Source organism: Ylistrum balloti, unplaced genomic scaffold (genome assembly GCF_031769215.1).
Source record: "Ylistrum balloti isolate Yb309-2 unplaced genomic scaffold, AGI_CSIRO_Ybal_v1 Utg370006, whole genome shotgun sequence".
Taxonomy (NCBI): Eukaryota; Metazoa; Mollusca; class Bivalvia; order Pectinida; family Pectinidae; genus Ylistrum; species Ylistrum balloti.
This window is the reverse complement of record NW_026782081.1, coordinates 3175900-3199183: the sequence shown is the minus strand read 5'-3', so window position 1 is coordinate 3199183 and position 23284 is coordinate 3175900. Positions and strand designations below refer to the sequence as shown.

The window sequence follows — 23284 nt, the reverse complement described above, 5'->3', positions numbered from 1 at the left end:
TCGTGTCTTAAAACGGAATTTACAGAACAGTGAGGTTTATATTGGATGACCGATAATAAGGACTTTGACAACCAAAATATCAATGTATATCTGCACATGTTAGGTGTCTTTACGAAAGTTTCCATATATATATATCATTCTTATTGTTAGCAAAGAAGAACCTTCCGACACAATCGACAACTAAATTACTTATGAATGCATAGCGGTTTAAGATTCACTTGCTGGACTCGAACACGCCATTACAGCGTTAGTATAAAACCCCCTTTCAAAGTACAGCAACGACTGCATGTAAATAGTTAAAATAAAATTAAAAGTTAAGTTAAAATAATTATAGCTTACATGTTATGTACAGTAAGGAATGAGGCAGGACGACTCGTTGATACATGCTTTGTCTCGTAGATTTCATGACTATTTATAATCACGTGAAGGCGAAACTGTCATCGTGAATTAATTTAAACTATAACATTTATATGATTACACAGTGAAGAAACCCTGTATCTTTTTAAGCATTACTAAGACAAAATGTCAAAGATAAGCATGAAAATATCCAATGTTACATATCCTCGTAGCACGATAGTGTCGAATATAAATTAAAAATACTTTAATATAGATAATTACCACACGACTAGACAAACGATTCTTGTAAAAGCCGATTACGTAATGAACAACAACTTACCTCATGTGAATCCAGCTTGAGTGTGAGTGCAACCCGGAAGAACGGAGAGGTAATGTTCATTGTGTGGTAGGAATTCCAAGGGAGGCACCTTTTTGATACACACAAACATGTAACACGGAAGTATTTTCATTGTATTAATAGGTATAAAGCCTTGTTAGCACGGTGGTGTCTTTAGCACGGCACCAGAATGGGACAATATTATAGGGAAGTGTATTGTAGAATTCATCATCGCACTAACAATGAAATTTAAAGCTGTGATAGGAAATTTGTTAATCTATCATCTAATGATTGCTGCAATCAAACATTTTTCGTCAATGATGAAAACTTACAACCCAATGGCAACCAAACGAATTGTCTAAAGTATGCACGCTATATACACAGGTTTTACAAGCAACGGTTATAGGGACAAAATGTAATGATTTCTTATCAGGACGTAAGGTTGTAATTCATCGTAGCGAACTGAAACCATATCAGGTCATTGTGGCATAGGAACATTTCAAAACCGGTTTGTTATCCTAGTTGACATTGTCACTAAGGGATAACTTACGCTTTATATGTATGTATACAGGCAGAAAATGCTTGGTTATGTTACGATACATTTGAAACGTATCTGTCACTTCCTTATTATAGATCTAAATATACCATAACAAAATGCTAAGAGATTTAAAGAAACTTTTCCTATTCATCTACCATTCATATTCTTTTATAATGTTTGGTATGGTGTATACATATTTATGTACCTTCGCGTCTGTTATGTGTTGGACTGAAACCGTATTTACATCATATAAGTTTGTAAGCATGAAATATAAGTATGTAACCAACCGGAACCAATGTCTAACGCATACGAAAACACTACACCTTTTTCACAGATGTAAGTTGTAGGTACGGAATGATGAATTCAGTGTAGACGTTTTCATTAAATATTCCGGGACTTCCCTCGTGTAACTAAATCATGAATTTGCACTTAGCCAGGATATCCTAACCCAGTGGACAAGACCAACTGAAACTCAGTTAATTTATTTGAACCTTTTTTTTTTACTTTGCTAAAGGTAAAACACATCCTTATATCATTTTACATAATTCCAAATATGATAAATATACCAGTAACATTTTAAATCGAAATCAGTGTTATAAAATGATTGTTTATAATATGTCAAAATGCTTTAGTGCGGATTCATCTATTCAAATACATGTGCTACATCGTACATACCTAAATGTCAAAATGATCTTCGTTTGTAATTTTTCGTAATTTTTCACAGGCTATCTGATGTTTAAAAAAGTACTTAAAAATATTAAAAAGATTGTACAAAAGATATAAAAGCTAGTCATAATTATGTGTTTTCGTCTTTAGATATCTCAGTTACCCGTCTAATACCTATACCATAGAATAAACACACCTATTGAAGCATGTCTCCACAATGATGTTTATGTGCTGATGTACAAGGTATGCGTGGCCACAAAGCGGTATTAGCAACAAGGCGCAATGCCCGATGGCCGATGATGAATTAAAATATAAATAAGTTACAATATTGACGAAGCATGATGTTCTTACTATTTATGTATCGTATAAAACATTAAAAGAGAATCATTTATCTTACTATAACCGTAAAGAATTATCCGTTGTTTGAAACATGCCCTGAAATAAGTACTCTGCACGCCTCGATACAAATGTATATCCGTTTGGTGAAAAAGATGCATAATGTAAGTTATTCAGTGAGGTATCTTCATATCACTTCAGAAGTCAAAACACAGCCACGCCCATGGATCTAAAAGTCCGGGAAACACAAGGACATTCAACAAATGATTTTATCACTTCAAATGTAGACAGCACCCCGCCCTTTGATACAATGTTTCGCGAACCTGTGCGTATATTGTTAGAATTTAATGTACGATATATAAAAATCAATAAATCGTTATCGCCCTACCTACCCTACAAGAAACTACAACAAATCGTAACATCATATCTGTCTATTTGTTTCCTATTAAATCGCTATTTTGGGATAACGTTTTGCCACAAACCTCACAAGCTAGATCAATATTGGTGAAAAGGTAAGATCTCTGTCGTATTTGGTTGTGGATCAACCTAGTATTCTTAGGACTTTGAATTGACACAAAATCGGGAAATCACCACTTTAATTCACTTTTTCAGGATATTAAACAAAATTTAGTTGTGTCATGAGAGATTGTAGGACAACTTTATATTTTGTTGTGGTCAACCGTTTTTTAGAGTTATGACTTTGAACTTAGAAAACTTGAAAATTGTTTCGGCTCTCTTTCCCAGAGCTGAAATTTCAACAATACTTTTCTAATGAGAAGATATAATCAGGTCAGTATTGTTACCAAAAAAGTACAAATACATTTTCCCACAGTGAAAACCCCTAGGTTTTCTTTTCCATAACATAACAGCAGTTCTTCTAGTTTTTAACCAGTAGATCAGTGACAAGGTCAATTCATTGGAACTTTAGCTGCAAACCTGGAAGCATATTCATCAAGCACAGAACTATACACATGACCCTGGACCTATTGCTTGTCGACTAGAAGAAATATTAAATTTCAGCTCTGTGTCGTAAGGGATATATTTTTTACACTGTCTAATTCAAAGTGGGCTGAGATCAATCTCCTGAATAAACATGCTCCAATATCAGTTATTCAAAAGATGCTGTTCTCACATTTTAACACATTTGACACTTGTGACCTTGAAAGTGGGTCAAGTCATTCGTTTAAATTCATGGTAAATCCTTTATCTAATAACGATACATGCCTGATCGTTATTAAGAAAAAAAATGATCTAATTCCTGGTCAAGGGCAAATATTTGAACAAACTGAAGTAGACCTTCATTCAAGCATGCTACAGTTCAAAATAAAGTTGTTTGAAGGGGCATGTTCACGCATGACTTAAGGACGGATGATTGTCGCTGCGCCACGATATATAAGTGGATTTCAAATCTTTTGAAGCCCTTACTACATTTGGCTTGTATTATGTTTGCTTTTAATGAAGGGCTTCATTCTAATGTCAAAACCTGGTATTTATCCTTGAAGTAATAGTTTTTGCAATTTATCCGCGAATAAATTCAACTTGACGTTTAATGTCTATCTTTGGAATTTTAATGTAAGGAGATCTGCGCCGAAGGAAGAGTCAAAAGATGAAAATCAGTGCTACGCCATGCGTTCACTACGTCCCACAGAGATAAGTAAGTGGAAATAAAATCATAAATATTAACTGCTTCGTCTCCAATGTTTGAAAATTAAGGCCCTTAGCATCACTGATGAGTCTAAGAAGGACAAAAAACTCAATCTGTTTCTAAATTCGAATTAAAGGGTGCTATTCTCTTGCGTCATTTGTGCAGTCTCCATATATCATATGTCCCGAAGCACATACAGAAATAAAACAGTGGTAGCAAGCAAGATGATTTAAATGACCTTACAAGAATGTTTCTCCTTCTCAAGTGGATATTATTCATGTTGGATAAATACATCTTACCCAAAGACTTACGCCTAATTGTTAAGTAAGTAAAACCAAGATAGTAATAATTCATATAAACCGCAAGTGTACTTATTCCAATGCCCTGGCATGTCTTCGGAGTATTGGTAATATACTTAAGGGGACTTTTAACATTTATTTGTAAGCAACATATATCTCATAATGACTGTGAGTGTATATTCATTAGTACGTAAACGCTATCTTATAGACGTAATAGGGGAGAACTACAGTTACTTTATAAGTTAAAAAAAACTATTTTGCCCCAGCCTTTCCTAATGCTATTTAAAACGATGGAAATCTCATCTATATATTATGTAATTTTTCCAAAGAAGAAATACAGAGTTTACATGCTTCAGAATTACAATCAGAGAGATTGCCTATTTACGATAAGTATGCGGACCTCTCCATCTCAATGGTTTTATTGCTGGCGCGGCTAGATTTTTGATAAAACATTTGTCCAAACTGCATACTACAATTCTTAGTGCTAGTCTTACTGTGATACTGCTTGCTAAAGAATTGGAATTAAGAGTATGTGGATCATTACCCATTCTAAATTATTCTTCCTTACCCCACTCTATACACCACCACGCCACATTTTAAACTGAAAAAACCCGCCTTCGTTCTATTATTATGAGAGCCTTAAAAGAAAGATGAACGGCGGTACAAATATGGTGTTGTGAACCATACTGAAGCCCATTTCGAGAAAAGTACTACCCATCAGAATTAGAAATCAAGGACACGTCAGACCCCTCTATACCAGTCCCTTATCGTGATCTTTTCCTACAACGAAACCCAGCGTTTTTTCGCGAGCAACAAAACGAAAAGGTGAAATGCCAGGTATAAGCCACCATAAACTGGACATGTTTAATCCTCGTTAGTTTGCCTGTTGGATCCGTTGTTGTATAAGTTGTTTTTGTTTGAGAACGTGGTATTACCTAATTGTATTGACCTAGATATATATGGCGGGTGTCGTCGATGAAGAAGAAGACTCTTACTCTTACCTTGTCTTATTCTCCGTGTACTTTATAAGGAGTCTTCGAGTAAATCTTTCTTTTGTGTTATATTTTGCACTAGTTTGATTGAATTTGAGTTTGAATCTTGATTGTTGACATGTTTGTATTTTGTTGGGTTGTTTTTACCCAGTACTCTTGGATAAAACACTCCATACTCTCTAAGAAGCAGAAATTATTTTGAAGTTCTTAATTATATACGTTTCACCGTGCAGACTCGTCCTTTTTACCCGTAATCCTTCATTTATGGAATAAAGAAGACAAAATCCCAGATCTGCACCTTCTTCGGAAGTTTAACACCAGATTTAGATAGTTTGTAACCTCCAAAGTATTTTGGGTTTGGCAACAAGGAAATTAATACATACTAAGTCGTATTCTCTTAACTACGACTTATATTGTTTAGATATAGTTTCCATCTTCAGATGTGTTTACCATTTTGCAATCTAGATAATTTAAATGTTAACATCAATATTAAAGATTTTCTTTGGAAACGAAAATCTGCTCATAGAAACAATTTGTCCAGTTTTGAAATCTGTGCTAGTTTTGGATATTGATTATGTTAATTAACTAGTGTCTAATCATCTTTACCTTGTGACCATCAGATATGTTTAGATCAAACACATGGCATAATTTGTTTCACGTCTTTGGAAGCAACATAGCTGTAGCTGTTTATGTATTTGGAACATTAAAGAAATCTTAGTTGTATGCGTAGTTGATTCCTTCTGTCAAAATCTTTATTGTCAAAATGTAGATTAGCTAGTGTTTAGTGAACAACACCGCTATTGAATGACAGTTACTTCTGCTCTGCCAGAAATTCAGTAAGTTTAACCTAAGGGAGAGTTGCGTGGCAGTTTTAACTTAGCGTCGTGACGAAAGTTAGATAAAAACTTTACTGTCATGATCTGGCGGTTGTGCATTGACAGCATTTCCATCATAAATTAAAATAGATACTACAATGGAGTAATCTTTCCTCCCTAATCTTCAGGAAAGTATGGTATGTACATGCAACTGATACTCCAATAACATGGCTTGAAGATGTTCTTTACTACGATAAGAGATAATCTTATGCAAAAAATATCTTAACGTCAGTCGAATTCACTTACCGGAAATGCCTTTATACAGTAAGAAATGCGACGATGATGGTTATAATATATGTCTTTTTATTATGCTTTATTGATTTAAATGCTTAATAAACAGATCCATATTTATATGTAACATACCACAACGGTATATGTACAAAATAAACAAAGGAATATAATATTAAAAGCAGACATGCTTTCAAACTCCACCATTCATGAAAAGGAATTTATATTTACGAGATATTAGCTTTAAGGATATTTAATAAAAAAAAGGTTAATTTCCACTGATTAAGATATGGATATATGTGATTTTCTCCCCACACGCCATAAACCTTTTACTCAGTCTGTTAAGCTGTCCATCCAACGCTTCATACGTACACATGTATAAAAACTATTGCACAAAACAATCTAAAAATTTCCATGTATATCTGCTTTGAATTTCTCTCTCCTTGTTATATAATCTAATATACATATATCGTGATTATAAACAAGTAGCTATGTTGTGGCCCGAACAAAGCTGTGCATAGTAAACTGTTAACGCCATTTCTTTTTTACAGAACAGTGTCTTCCGTTGCTGTCGCTACAACTTGTATAAAGCTTACGTATGCTGGACGTTTGGACACAACGGGTTCATCCTCGTGTGGAATTATATTTTCCGGTACACTTGCGGGTTGCTCCTCGTTTGTGTTCACAGGTTCAGAAACTGGTTCGTTATCTGCGTTTATATCTGGTTCTTCCATTTCTGGTCCTGTTTCAGGGTTGCTGAAAGGAATACCAAACTCACCATCATCGTCTCCATCATCAAATTCCGAATCATCAGGTGTCATTCCTTGTTGTGAACCGTCTTCATACATGTAGTTCGGTTCTAAAGCAACAGAATGGACGGGCGAAGGATCTTGTGGCGGAGCATCCTGTGAAGGTGTTATATAATCATTGACGTTGCCTGGATATGGTGATAGATCACGGTTTTCCGTTGGTACACATGGAGTCGGTGGAGAGTCGTCTTCCTTATATTCTTGTTTTAGATGTAAGGTATTAACTATTGCTTTATCGTCTTCGTCGGGACTCGGAATGGCCGTCTCATCAGATGTTCCCTCTGTCTGTTCGTCCCTATCAGGATATTCCAATGATTCCGTCACTGGGGCAGCGAAGGACGATGTTGCTTTATATGGGTAACTGGACGGTTGTCGTTTGATATCGCTTTGATTTTCAAAATGCCCATTTTCATATTTTACTGAGCCTGTTTGAAAATAACTCCGTCCTTTTTCAATATTGCTTGTGTCCTTCGGTTCTTTTACTTTTTTCCTATAAAATCAAAGATGTTCAAATGAATATAATTACAGATCTCAGCAGTGGAAATTACACATGTGACAGAAATGTTTTAACAATGATTTTATCTACTCATGTACAATATTGTTGAAATGCATGATTTGATGCTTCATTTAACGTAGCCTTTACTTTTTACGTTTTATCTAACAACATTTTCTGTTTAGTTTCATCTATGGTCAATTCGAATCTTTCATTAAGTAAAATATACACAACATATATGCGAGACCTAACCTCCAGTTACAGGCAACCATTATGATGATGATGAGAATTCCAACACCAATGACACAGCCTGCTATCACTCCTGTTAAAGAGAAGACGTGAGTAGACATACGTATCATCTTGCTATATTTGTTCGATAAGTTTGTGTTGAGATTTGTATCATATCACGACATACTGTGTATTCGTTAAACTTCGCGGGAATGATATTTCGTTGTTGTCAAGGTTTGGGATAGTTCGCGGATATTTATTGTCTATCAATTGTAATCCATGTAAACAAACATTTAAAACGCAGCTTCTGATATTGTGATTTACTGTGAAAATGTTTGTAGGTGTTTTCGTTTCACAGTGATTTTAATGACCGCGAAAAAACAACACAAAATCAAATCAATCTCGAATTTTACATATCCATATAAAATAGTATTGCCTATGAAATGTGCGAAATATCATAGCATAGCAACGCAAGAATTGATTGTGAATTTAAAGAAAAATGAACTTTACGTGTTCAATACACATCTTTAATATCTACACCAAATCGTGTACCTGTTCTTTGTTCATCTGTAAGTGTTACTCCGTCCTTGATCGCTCCAACACTTCCACTCGAAGTAGTAGTCATTGGTGTAGTAGATGAAGAGCGTGTGGTAGGAGACATGGTCGTAGTCGTTGGTACAGGTGTCGTTGTCGTGGTCATAGTAGTTGGTGCAGGTGTAGTTGTCGTGGTCGTAGTGGTAGTTGTTGTAGGGGATGGTGTTGTAGTGGTCGTAGTCGTTGTTGTAGATGTTGTGGTGGTCGTTCGCACCAAGCAATCATTTACATCACCCTGATCAGAATCTGAAAAATAGCACAAGTAAATCCATCCGTATATTTGACAGAAATTAAATGTCTTGTGACAACGAAGATGATTATGAACTTTCTGAAATTTAAAGCCTGACGTTTGATTTTATATATGAAGATAGCGACAGCGTATGTGAAAACCGATATCTCGTTATCTTTCATGTGTGCGGCGAGCGCAAAAGGACGAAGTTACGTGTATCTTTTCTCATACTTTTCTTTCTAAAAAATGATATAGCTTACATCGTTGCTTCCATTCTTTATCCTTCCATAACATAATACAAAACAATAAATAGTTGTATAACAATTTTGAAGTCTTTACCAAATGAGCATAGATATCCTTTGGTCTCAGAACAAGCTGGAGTTGATATCAACTTCACGTCATCATCAATGACTGAGAAATATTGACATTCTCTAATTCTGGAAATATCGGAGTCGCTCACATCTGCAATAAATGAAAATCGTCGCTTATTAATATCATCACTCATAACAGTGATGTCCAGATATATCAGGATATTCAGATTGTCTTAATCATTCACATTTTTATTATTCTAGATAAAGATCTAATTGTCACTAATATGTTCTTCTCTTTGTTCTTGTTATCTCTTCTCAAATCCCGTGACAAATGACTCCAAACAAGATGCAAATAAACACAGCATATATGTAACACTTACTGGTGGTATCAGCGTAAAGCGTTGTTCTGTCTCGGTGGAAGTGTCCCCAGTAAGGTTTTCGAAGCGTAACATTTGATGTACTGCACCAGTCTAAAATATTCGGACCAGACATGTAGCTACCTTTGGTGATACAGGCTTGTCTACTGTCAACCCATGCCAGGTTTTCGTCCGTAAAAGTCCCATCTAAATGTAAGGTAAAGATAATTCTGTGTTAACAGAAAAAGTGGCACTGCATCAGATTAAAGAGACTGGGGGTGTTCTAAATTCGGAGGATTTTTGCAGTTATATTTAAGTATTGTTCTCTCTATACTAGGACTAGTCATTTTTTAAGTTTCTTACCGGTAAAACATATTCATAAGATGGTACAACAGACAAACAAGTAAATAACACCTTCTAATACAAATTCAGAATTAGGTACAGCAGAGCCGAACAATGAATTAAACTGCATCATACAGCTGTTTCGTCCTTCTAGGACTTGCCAGTCTTGCTAACAGACTAAATTTTGAGGTCTAGGAGGAGTACGAGAAAAAAAAATGATCGAAAGAAACGCGATCTTATTCATTTATTTTGTCACCTTCTTTTTATTCATAATTTCAGAAGAAGGCGCTGTTTATCATTACATTGGTCTTAAAATGTTTCAAACACCATTTATTCCACAATATTACTGAAATGTGGATTGTAATAATTGTGATAGTGGAGTAGAATTGTTATTGGTATATGTCAGATTAAAATGACCAGGAGCTTATCGTGGGATGTTCAAATATTTCTCCAAAATGATGAGTCAACTTCTATGGTGATCACAGTATGTATATATTCTATTGAACTTATTGAAAACGGAATAAAACATAAAATAATTAAAAAAACTGTACTAAAGATGGCTACCTGAAGTAATACGTCAGAAATAATGTTACTTTTTTTAAAAACAAATTTTGTACTTTCTATTTAGATAAATTTAGTACTACTGATTAAACAGATTTAGTACTTCTGTTTAAACAGATTTAGTACTTCAGTTTAAACAAATTTAGTACTTCTGTTTTACGTCTGCAGGAATTACATCTAGTGGTTGTGTTGATATCAAAAATATATCTATATAAGGCTCGATTTTAGATTCCTTGTAAACTGACGACCCATATTGCTTTCAGTTCTGAGGTCCTGGTCAGTTTGCCGTCCCGACGGTTATCATAAGAGGTATTTATTTCTGATTAGTTGTATACTATATATAGCACTTCCACATAATTGCTAATTAGTTGTATACTATATAAGCACTTCCACATAATTTCTTATTAGTTGTATACTATATATAGCACTTCTACTTAATTTCTGATTAGTTGTATACTATATATAGCACTTCCACATAATTGCTAATTAGTTGTATACTATTGCTAATTAGTTGTATACTATATATAGCACTTCCACATAATTGCTAATTAGTTGTATACTATATATAGCACTTCCACATAATTTCTGATTAGTTGTATACTATATATAGCACTTCCACATAATTGCTAATTAGTTGTATACTATATATAGCACTTCCACATAATTGCTAATTAGTTGTATACTATATAAGCACTTCCACATAATTTCTTATTAGTTGTATACTATATATAGCACTTCCACATAATTTCTGATTAGTTGTATACTATATATAGCACTTCCACATAATTTCTGATTAGTTGTATACTATATATAGCACTTCCACATAATTTCTGATTAGTTGTATACTATATATAGCACTTCCACATAATTTCTGATTAGTTGTATACTATATATAGCACTTCCACATAATTGCTAATTAGTTGTATACTATATAAGCACTTCCACATAATTTCTTATTAGTTGTATACTATATATAGCACTTCCACATAATTTCTGATTAGTTGTATACTATATATAGCACTTCCACATAATTGCTAATTAGTTGTATACTATATATAGCACTTCCACATAATTTCTGATTAGTTGTATACTATATATAGCACTTCCACATAATTGCTAATTAGTTGTATACTATATATAGCACTTCCACATAATTGCTAATTAGTTGTATACTATATATAGTTGTATACATATATAGCTTCCACATAATTTCTGATTAGTTGTATACTATATATAGCACTTCCACATAATTGCTAATTAGTTGTATACTATATATAGCACTTCCACATAATTTCTGATTAGTTGTATACTATATATAGCACTTCCACATAATTTCTGATTAGTTGTATACTATATATAGCACTTCCACATAATTTCTGATTAGTTGTATACTATATATAGCACTTCCACATAATTGCTGATTAGTTGTATACTATATATAGCACTTCCACATAATTTCTGATTAGTTGTATACTATATATAGCACTTCCACATAATTTCTGATTAGTTGTATACTATATATAGCACTTCCACATAATTTCTGATTAGTTGTATACTATATATAGCACTTCCACATAATTGCTAATTAGTTGTATACTATATATAGCACTTCCACATAATTGCTAATTAGTTGTATACTATATATAGCACTTCCACATAATTGCTAATTAGTTGTATACTATATATAGCACTTCCACATAATTGCTACTTAGTTGTATACTAAATATATTGCACTTATTCTCATTTCAGCTCAGAATGATGATAATCACACAGTGATACAATTTGAAACAATAATTTATTTATCTTTTTCTGCTGAGACGAATACTAAGTAGGGCTCCAATTGGACTGTAAAAAAACACGTTGTCGAGTTGCCTCGTTATCTTGGAAGCAATGAACTGTTCTTACAAACACATTACGTTGCAAATGTATAGAATTTTAATCATAACAAAAGCTGTTCACATTAAGTTGTTATTTTGTAACAGGTAGCATTCCTTCTCTCTATCATTCCAATATAAATATATTTTATTATTAAACTGTCTGTTTTCTGTTATTAATTTTCCTTTATTTTAGAGCAGTAGAATTTACTAGTTTTTAGAACCCACATAGTATTATATCCCCCTGTGGATATGGTCTATTGATTCTCAGTGTACTATTTCATGTTTAGACTTTACCGCTACACGATGCCTGCAGTTTGCTGGAACAGTTCCTGGAGAAGTAAGTCCATGTGGAGTTCTCCGGGAGAACAGGAGATGGTTCACACTGGAACACACCACAGTCACACGTCTCGTTCTTTTCCAACTCACAGAAACGGGTATCCAAGTCATATGTATCTAAAAAAAATGTTCTAAACCTGAAAATGATTGTTTATCTTTGGTAGCAGTACACAGTTTCTTGGTGTGGCCATAGTTGGTAGCAGTACACAGTTTCTTGGTGTGGCCATAGTGATATTTTTGTTCTCAAGATTATCCCATTTTAATGGTTTTAATTAAAATTTAAAACATAAATCGTTGCTAACGTTGATCTTGTCATGTTGAAGTGGACAATGCGTGGTTTCATATTTTTCAGAATAATATGAAACCACACATTATCACAAATTTCAGAAACCTTAAAACATGATGTTTTGAAATCTTCTTTTATCCTTACTCACATGGGCGATATAGGGCTATGTGGTTGGGACTACCACAGCTATATTGAGATCCTCCCTGACACGGGAGACAACTCTGAGAGGCAGTAAAAGTGAGACTGTCAGTAGAATCTAAGCAAATGCATTTTCCACCTTCCTAAAACAGAAAAATGTAAACGAGTTTGTTTTAGTTAATGTTTGCATCCTAAATCGAATTTGATATCATAACAAACGACGACTGTTTCACATATTTCATCTATTCCTGACTACATCCGTAAATAAGTTATAATACAATCACATTTCTAAACAAAACTTACTTTGTTCTCCTTGTATGTTAAATGTTCTTTGCGTTTAAACAAAAATGTATTTCTCTTTTCCTGGTATGCCCTCGTTTTTTACATGCCCATACGCGCTTATTGTTGATACAATTACATATAATACATTTCTACAGTAACCCGTAGCTATGCAATGTTAACTTTTCTAGTTTACCTGAAGTCCAAAATTAACTGATTGTTTACAAATCTGGTAGCATTCATCGAAGTCACTGACATCGGAAAATACACTTCCTGTTGTTACTTGAAAACATCCTGAAATTTTGTGCAAAGAAACTTAATTACAATATCATTGTAATGCATTAAAATTTAACACACAGCTTGTGATAGACAGATGGATAATGAAAAGTTAATACGACAGAATAATCACATATAAGTCTGTTGCTCATAGTAAGGATGACGGTTGAAACAAAATTATGTATAACTTAAACACGAAAAGTAAGTTCAAAGTATGTTATATGCGTAGTATACGTTGAAATACTGTATAATATAATGAAATGTTTACAATGTTGATAACAATCCCTTACAATGTTGATAATGTATCATTATATCAATTAATATTGCGTTAAGATAATGAATAACCTAACAACTTCGGTAGGTTTTAACTCGAGAGTAACATAATCAATTACAAGACAGACCGTTCTGTTAATATGGGAGTTACTAGTTATTTCAGAATGCTAACACTAATTAAGATAGCATGCGAGGTCACAAACGTCTTGTGTAATTAATCATACCAATCAATTCCAACCAAGGCGTTAAGAAGTTGTAACCAGCTGCCCAGTAGGAACCCGTTTCCTCCATAAGTTCGGGACAGTCTTTAAGAGTTGATAGGTCACTCTTGGACACTCTGGCCAACTGACCACCAGCTACTTTGCACAAGTCATTGGCTCCACTCCATGAAGCGGGAGTGGAAAGCAGACGTAACACTCTATCAGAACGAACACCTTGAAACGAAATAAATACGTCATATTAAAAAGTAAACGTTCCTTTAAAAAAATACCATTTAAAATTGATATAGTATTTATATTCACTGATGTTTAAAAACTGCTAAAATATTGTTCGTGGTCACTGGTGTCAAACACTGGTACAATATTGTTGGTGGTCACTGATGTCAAACACTGGTACAATATTGTTGGTGGTCACTGATGTCAAACACTGGTACAATATTGTTGGTGGTCACTGATGTCAAACACTGGTACAATATTGTTGGTGGTCACTGATGTCAAACACTGGTACAATATTGTTGGTGGTCACTGATGTCAAACACTGGTATTTTACTAATTAGAGAGTATTCACTGGTGTCAAACATTTTTGAGATAAATAATTTGCAATCAATGATGTCAAACACTGGAACAATATAGATTTAGAAAAAACTGGTACAATTTAGCGTTTGTAGACACCGACAGTGATACAACCACTGGTATGATAAATTGTTAGAAATCACTGATGTCGAACTGGTAGAATATAGAGTTAGCAGTCATTGATGTCAATACTTGTCATTCCTAGGACGATTTTATACAAACCCTGAATTTGCGAGTGCATGATGACCAATAGCAATGACAGTCTCAGCAGTGACTTCATCTCGCTGGAGGTGAGCTGTTTCTGAAAGATAGATAAAGTAATCGACTTACATGCCGACTTAATATAAAAAAATCCTATCAATATGTAAATATTGATTAAATCATAGATAGAGCACTATTATCGTACAAAAACACAAGTGATAAACACTGATCAATAAACTATTAAGTAGAATGATAAGTTAAGATACACCATGCAGCTCTTCCACGACTCGTCAGTTATGCTATTCTGAATCAATGTGGCCAGGAAAAATGTGGAAAATATTTGAAATACGAGAAATCTTATTTTTAGAGCTTTTTCGTGGCTTCAGCAGAAGACATTGAAAATCAGTACTCTCTATCTTTTAATCTAGCTGTGTATTTCATATATGTTTATATCACTAGGAAAGTTGTATATATAACAAATATCATATTTCATTATTCACATTCAATGACATTTTCATGCTTCCGCCTCGACACAGCCAGTTTGTTGTCACGCCTAAATCTATAGAAAGCAAATGACTTCCTGGTCAACAGATTCATGTATGTCGGACAAAATAAAAAAGTAGGAGGTATATATAGTGTGGTATATGTAACATAGTCCAAGTTATTTAAGTCAATTTAGTGTCAGCTTAATTTTGGAAAGCATGAATGAATGAATGATACAGATACTGTATTGTAAATTAAATAAATCATATATATGATAGCTAATAGAGCATACATACATACATACATACATACATACATACATACATACATACATACATACATACATACATACATACATACATACATGCAATACCATACCATACCATACCATACATACATACATACATACATACATACATACATACATACATACATACATACATACATACCTACATAAATACATACATACATACATACATACATACATACATACATACATACATACATACATACATACATACATACATACATACATACATACATACATGTAATATTTGAGAATATTGTTTATAATCGTATGATAATATTAACGATGCCTTAACTTACATATTGATATAATACAGAATCTGACCTGAATCAAATCAATATAAATTGATAATATAAAGATATTTTTATATCAGCCGTGAATCAGTTTCCTTTGCATGTTGTTCGATACAGCTCACATTTCAACAATCCCTGATCTCAACTTGTCAATAATGTTTGAACTATTTATATCTAATAGCTGTGTAGCTATACAAACACATTGACAATCTTGATATGTGTATATTGCATAGTATGGGAGATACGTTTAATTATATTGGACAAACCCTTACTTTGTGTTAAAAGGCAGGTTTGCTGCCTTATATTTATGTGTTACTAAGGCTCTATCAACAGATGAGTGTGAGTAGGGGTTGTGGAAACAAAAAACATAACCAAATAATACCTTAATTATGGGGCTGGTACACTAGCACACCTACTCATCTAGATTTCTTTTTTTATGCATTTCTTTCGATCACTACGGATTTTCCTCAGTCGCCTACAAGGTTTAAAATTTGGACCCTTGGCATCACTAACGTGTCCTAAAAGAACGAAACAGCTGTATGATGTAGCATCATTAAGGTCTCCTAAAAGCACGAAACAGCTGTATGATGTAGCATCATTAACGTCTCCTAAAAGCACGAAACAGCTGTATGATGTAGCATCACTAACGTGTCCTAGAAGGACGAAACAGCTGTATGATGTAGCATCACTGACGAGTCCTAAAACAACGAAACAGCTGTAGGATGTAGCATCACTAACGTGTCCTAAAACAACGAAACAGCTGTATGATGTAGCATCACTAACGTGTCCTAAAACAACGAAACAGCTGTATGATGTAGCATCACTGACGAGTCCTGGAAGAACGAAACAGCTGTATGATGTAGCATCACTGACGTTTCCTAAAAGAACGAAACAGCTGTATGATGTAGCATCACTGACGTGTCCTAACAGAACGAAACAGCTGTATGATGTAGCATCTCTAACGTGTCCTAAAAGCACGAAACAGCTGTATGATGTAGCATCACTGACGAGTCCCAGAAGGACGAAACAGAGGTATGATGTAGCATCACTGACGAGTCCCAGAAGGACGAAACAGAGGTATGATGTAGTATCACTGACGAGTCCCAGAAGGACGAAACAGCTGTATGATGTAGCATCACTGACGAGTCCCAGAAGGACGAAACAGCTGTATGATGTAGCGTCACTGACGTGTCCCAGAAGGACGAAACAGCTGTATGATGTAGCATCACTGACGAGTCCCAGAAGGACGAAACAGCTGTATGATGTAGCGTCACTGACGTGTCCCAGAAGGACGAAACAGAGGTATGATGTAGTATCACTGACGAGTCCCAGAAGGACGAAACAGCTGTATGATGTAGTATCACTGACGAGTCCCAGAAGGACGAAACAGCTTTATGATGTAGCATCACTGACGAGTCCCAGAAGGACGAAACAGCTGTATGATGTAGCGTCACTGACGTGTCCCAGAAGGACGAAACAGCTGTATGATGTAGCATCACTGACGAGTCCCAGAAGGACGAAACAGCTGTATGATGTAGCGTCACTGACGTGTCCCAGAAGGACGAAACAGCTGTATGATGTAGCATCACTGACGAGTCCTAGAAGGACGAAACAGTTGTACGATGTAACATCACTGACGAGTCCTAGAAGGACGAAACAGCTGTATGATGTAGCGTCACTGACGAGTTCTAGAAGGACGAAACAGCTGTATGATGCTGTTTTATGCATTGGATTCTATTGTATCATATCTAATAAAAGGTGTTATTCACTTGTGTACATACTGTACAATCTTAGGTTCATAATAATATGTCTGGTCATCATACACCTTACACTTTGTATTGAGATTGTTCCATTTCAGCGTATTTGAACGTTTCCCGATATTTTTTATTTTATTTTCTATCTTCCTAAATGTCACGAACAGAAGGTTCGATAAATATATTTTAGAAAATGGAAAGAATCAATCTATCAACATATTAAATTGTTATTTATTGGGTTTTATCTGACAATTAAATGAAAACTGCAAGATTTCAGTTTCACCTGAGGCAATAAATGAGTATTTATCGAGCATGGAAATGTGTTTTTTAAGGTAAAAGGAATATCATTAAATATTTCTAGTTAATTACACGCAGTGTTATCGGCGAGTTAGGCACGCTGACTACGACTACGTTAAAATATGTCTATGTATCGTTTCCAATCAAGGTATACGTGAATCAAATACTTAGTCATCTAGATCATATCATATCTACAAATATATGATTTATAAACAGATGTCAGAGTAGATAAAATGTCGGTTTACTTATTCATACAATAACTTACGTAGCAGAACCTATTTTAATAGTCTACAATTTCATATCCTCATTAAATAATGTAGAAATATTTTAAGAACATTCTAGCGACACCAAATAATTCCTAGTTCTTTTTCCTGAAAATGAATAATTCTAGTGTTAAATACATAAATCGTGAATTAAATTGGTATCTGATTTGTTGAGAATGTGGTTATATTATCGTACAAAACTAGTTTCCCAAACCCATGACTCAGATAAAATGTGTCGTACACACAGAAAACAAGTGAGGCAGCAAGTTATATACAAGGTGTACAAAAGCTGGGTACATGGCAATTTATAGGACAGGTTTGATACAACAGTGGAAATACCGTGCTACTGTAGATATAGAACAAGGACATCAACAGTCATGTAATATGTTATGCAACCCATGTCAGTTTATGATACATTATTAAAAAAACACATAATCACATATGAAATAGTGGCTTAATATACGAAATTTTCAATACCTAGAAAGAGTATACATGTAATATTGATCACAAGATCACTCGGCTTTATAATACCTGTAGTGTAGAACCAAGCGTCACTGTCTCGTGAAGGTTCTACAGAGATCGTCTCATGTCGAGTTTGCAATAATGGTAGTATGACTAGTATTTTACTTCCTGTATGATCGTGAAGTTATATATAGGAACTACAGGCATGTCATCCTGTGTTAAATACATAATATCAGACATGGTGATTTGTTAACTGGTTACTTTCATTTAACACAAGTAAGCATAATAATACATACCTCGGGATCTAACACCCGAATATATGATTCTTCTATCACACACTGATATACCTGGTTGATTCCCTAATAAGATAGTCCTCGCTTCAGACATCAGTCACTGCCTTCGTCACAAAACAATAAGTACGTGCGGACTATTTCTATGATGGTAGACACGCTTGAATGCTGCTTATTAATGGTACACATGAACAAGAAAAAAAAATTAAATTACATGTACACATGAAACGCTCACAACACACCCTACACTCGGTCTTTTCATAAGATACCCATGCAACTAAAACAGGAAGTATAAATATACCTGCTCGGCGAGAAAATTGCCAAAAGATTATAATAATGAACAAAGAGCGTGGTCGTTGGGTTAGGTCGGTGTAGTATAACCGGTTATTTACATATTGCATTGCACGTCAAACAAAACCGAGTATAACAAAAATATGACGGGTCGGGAATAAGCGACCTGGATGTGAAAAGGTATCAGGCCATCTGACCAACCATGTGGAGTTTCTCCATCAAGGGGAGCCTTGCGTTCCTCTCTCCGGGCCAACAACACTGATTGGCACCAGTTTAAATCTGTTGCTGTTGTAGGATATAACAGCACGCGATTCTCTTCTCTCTCCTGTGAATTCCGTCTCCATGTCGTTATTATTGGAAACACATGGATGTTTAAAGAAGAGACAGTGTAAATTTATATAGAAGTGAAATTTGGGAACTGAACGAGTGGGGTTTTTTTTATCTGTTTTAAACAACAAAAACAAGTCAACCAATTAAGACAGGGGCATAGTTTGTTCCCGTGTGTATGTCATTAGTCTGTAGGTATGGCTTGCTTCCAAACCGGACGAAGATATTGTCTCCCAGAAATCAGCCCGTTCTCAATATTTCATTCACTGTATAATTCCTTCTTGGCTTTAGATATAATGTTCACGAAACACTCTCGCGTATAATTAACACTATATACATGTTTTTCAACCGCCTTCATTTACCTCGATGAGAAAGATTTCATAACCACAAGATGAAGGCGTTTCTTCAGATTGGTAGTGAACAGAGTGGACAAATCTTCACATTCACAAGTTGTTTTCCAAGAAAAAAGATTGTACTCCATTTCTCTGGTATACAGTATCAGAATATGTACACGCTGACCTCATTGTAAAAAGATTTTACTCCATTTCTCTGGTATACAGTATCAGAATATGTACACATGAGCCTTCACGTCATGTAACATAGAGTTATTTCCCTTCCTCTTAGCCTTTCTCTGTAGTATCACCCGTAGTAGGGGCAGTCAGGACAGATAGGAAGAGAATATGGGAGGTAAAAAGGGTGGAATATGTACTCCATTGTAAAGTTTTATGGTATACAGTATTACCTCATGAAAATTGGTTTTACATTAAAAAAGATTGTACCTCATTTCTCTGGTATTTCATTTCACGTAATAATTACCATAACTTTATGTATGACCTCATTGTAAAAAGATTGTACGTCTTACCGTAGTGGTGACTAGCAGCCAGGCAGCCCATATTGTTAATGTAATACTAGCACAATATCTTTAAACTGAATGGCTTGTAAATAGAAGATATGATAACTGCTTGAGGACAGAAAAATGGTGATAAGATGCCTCGTCTGTAAACAGTATCGCCTACTTTTTAATACAGAGCATTAAATGAAGTGAATCCAATGCAGCATATTTTCGTTTAAAAAGTCTGTAGCGTAGTTTGCCTTGGAATCTATAAGCATCTTAAAATTTACCTTTTAATTTGAGGTTTTTTAATGTAAAACCAATTTTCATGAGGTAATACTTACCATAACTTTAGTATGCAAATATGGTAACTACACCCATCTTTGTATCCCAAAAACAAAAGATTCAAAAATCCCGCCCTCCCTACGACCATGAGCCTTCACGTCATGAACATAGAGTTATTTCTCTTCCTCTTAGCCTTTATGTAGCACCCGTAGAGGGGCACAGCCACAGACTGTGCATTACCTCATGAAAATTGGTTTTACATTAAAAAACCTCAATTTCATTTCAGTAATAATTACCATAACTTTAGTATGCGAATTCGTCTTACCGTAGTGGTGACTAGCAGCCAGGCAGCCCATCTAGCACACTAAACATGGTAGGGAGGGGGGACAGAGTGCATAGAATAAGGAGGGGCAACCTCCCCGTGACCGTCCCAAAGAATACAAACCTTCTGAGTGGGAAGCCAGGGATCTCAGATAAAAATCTGTAAATGTATCCCTGCCCCGCCAGAAGGCAGCAGACATGACCTCCTGAAAGGAGGACCCATTAAGAAGGGCCCAGGATGCAGCGAGGGCCCTTACCTCATGAGCCCGCACTCTCACCCTCGCCCGAGCCTGGTCATCAGAATGCTCATAAGCATACTTAATGACCTGGCATACCCACCTAGACACCGACTGGGAGGAGATGTCTCGCTGTCCCTGTTTGATAGGCAAAAACAGACGGGATCTGGAGCCCCGCCCCCCCCCCCCCCCCACCCCCCCTGGTTTTATCGAGATAAAACCTAAGAGCCCTACAGGGACAAAGCAATCTATCCCTCTCCTCCGAGCTAGTCAAAGCCGGAATCTTGATGGGATCGGGCGAGAACCCCGGGACCTGATTCTTCGCAAGGAAGGAAGGATCAGTTAAAAGAGTAACGGCAGCGTAGCCTCTGGACCAACGAAGGCAGGAAGGAAGTGACGACAGTGCACTTCACTCCTCCTACGTCCAGAGGCCAGAGCCAAAAGGAAGACTGTCTTAAAAGTTAGAAACTTCAAAGAGGCAGACTCTATAGGCTCATAAGGTGACCTCGTCAGGGAATCTAGCACCAAGGTTAAATTCCACTGCGGGGCCAGCTGCCGAACTCTGGGTCTATCCAAAGCGAAGCCTCTGATTAGGGCAGAAAGAGATGAGGAAGAACCTATCTCCTTCCTGCCGTAAAAAGCCAAGACACTGGCAATTGCTGTCCTATAGCCAGCAATAGTGCCAGGTGCCAGATTGCGGTCCCTAAACAGAGAGAGTAGGAAATCCGCAATCAGCTGAACAGAGGCTTCGAATGGATCAACCTCCCTGCCGACACACCAATCACAGAAGATCTTCCATCTGGACTGGTAGACGGCAGAAGAGGAAGCCCTGATAGATCGCGCGATGCGATCTGACACCTCTCGAGAAAAGCCTGCCTTGGCGAGGCTTCCAGAGATAGCCTCCACGCGTGAAGGTGGAGGATCTCTGGTCGAGAGTGTGTCGTCCTGGACCGAGGCTGACGCAGGAGATTCGGTCTGGTGGGGAGAGCCAGTGGCTCCTCCACCAGAAACGACAAGAGCTCCGGAAACCAAGGCTGCCTCGGCCACAGGGGGGCTATCAGAAGTAAGGAGCAGTGATGCTCCCTGAACTTCTGAAGCACCCTGCCCACCAGGTTGAAGGGAGGGAATGCATAAGCATGCATCCCGTCCCAGTCCAGAGAAAGGGCGTCCACAGCCCAAGCCTTCGGATCTGGGACCGGAGAGACGAAGGTTGGCAGCTGATTGTTCAGAGAAGTGGCAAACAGATCTATCAAAGGTCTGTCCCACACCTGACAAATTCCCCGGAAGACCGAGGGACACAGCTGCCATTCCGTCAACACCGGTTGGCGGCGCCTGGAGAGGGTATCCGCCAACACATTCAACCTGCCCGGAAGATGCTTGACCGTAATGGACAATTGCATCTCCTGACAGAGAAGAAGGATGCGGATGGAGAGGGCACACAGGACGTGAGACCTGGTGCCCCCTTGTCTCTCCAGATACGCGACAACTGTAGAGTTGTCGGTAGCCACACAAATCGCCTTGGACTGCAGGAATCCCCGAAAGGATTGCAGTGCCAAAAGAACTGCCCTCATCTCGAGCACGTTGATGTGCTCCGAGAGCTGATCCCCAGACCACTCCCCCGAGCGACAATGGCCGTCGAGGTAAGCTCCCCATCCTGTCATGGAAGCATCCGTGAACAGGGTCATAGAGGGGACAGGCTTGGTCAGAGGAACCCCGCGGAGAACATTCTCCCGAATGGTCCACCAGCGAGCGAACTCCCTGACCGACTGAGTGAGAGTTATCCAGGCCTCCCACTTCCTGGATGACGGAACCCAGTTGGACAGGAGGAACATCTGGAGAGGTCTGATGTGAAGTCTCCCTAGGGGGACCACATCTGCCAGGGCGTTGAGATACCCCAGAAAACTGAGGAACCAACGTACCTGGACCTGCGACCGTTCGATGAAGGACAGAGCTAGAGCCCTGGCCTTCTCGAACTTCTCCACCGGTGGTAGGGCTATGCCCAGAACCGTATCGAAACGATTCCCCAGGAAGACAAAGTCCTGAGATGGGGAAACCTCTGACTTCTCTCTGGAAGGAATGAAGCCGACTCTGAGTAAGACTTTCAGGACCAGCCTGGTATCCTTCACTAACGATTCCCTCACCCTGTGAAGCATGAGGGAGTCGTCGAAATAGATGTGGACGTCTATTCCGCGAGAGTGAAGGAATCCCACG

General features: G+C 36.8%; 1 protein-coding gene across 1 annotated transcript; it reads right to left on the bottom strand.

Moving 5' to 3' along the window:
• Positions 1-6456: 6456 nt before the first annotated feature.
• LOC132548261 (mucin-5AC-like) lies at positions 6457-18831 on the bottom strand. Its single transcript, XM_060212109.1, has 11 exons — positions 18788-18831; positions 14654-14732; positions 13865-14074; positions 13288-13385; positions 12823-12955; positions 12347-12505; positions 9297-9479; positions 8945-9067; positions 8335-8622; positions 7807-7876; positions 6457-7551 (listed from the first exon to the last, which is right to left on the bottom strand). Exons 2-11 carry the CDS (start codon positions 14709-14711, stop codon positions 6798-6800), a joined length of 2076 nt encoding a protein of 691 aa, XP_060068092.1. The 5' UTR covers positions 14712-14732; positions 18788-18831; the 3' UTR covers positions 6457-6797.
• Between the last annotated feature and the right edge of the window lie 4453 nt (positions 18832-23284).

Coding starts and splice junctions, on each gene's coding strand:
- LOC132548261 (XM_060212109.1), bottom strand. CDS start 14,711: ATGAAGTCACTGCTGAGACTGTCATTGCTATTGGTCATCATGCACTCG. Junction 12,506..12,822: donor CATAGCCCTATATCGCCCAT/GTGAGTAAGGAT, acceptor CATTTTTTTTAG/ATACATATGACTTGGATACC. Junction 7,877..8,334: donor TACAGATGAACAAAGAACAG/GTACACGATTTG, acceptor TCTCTTTAACAG/GAGTGATAGCAGGCTGTGTC.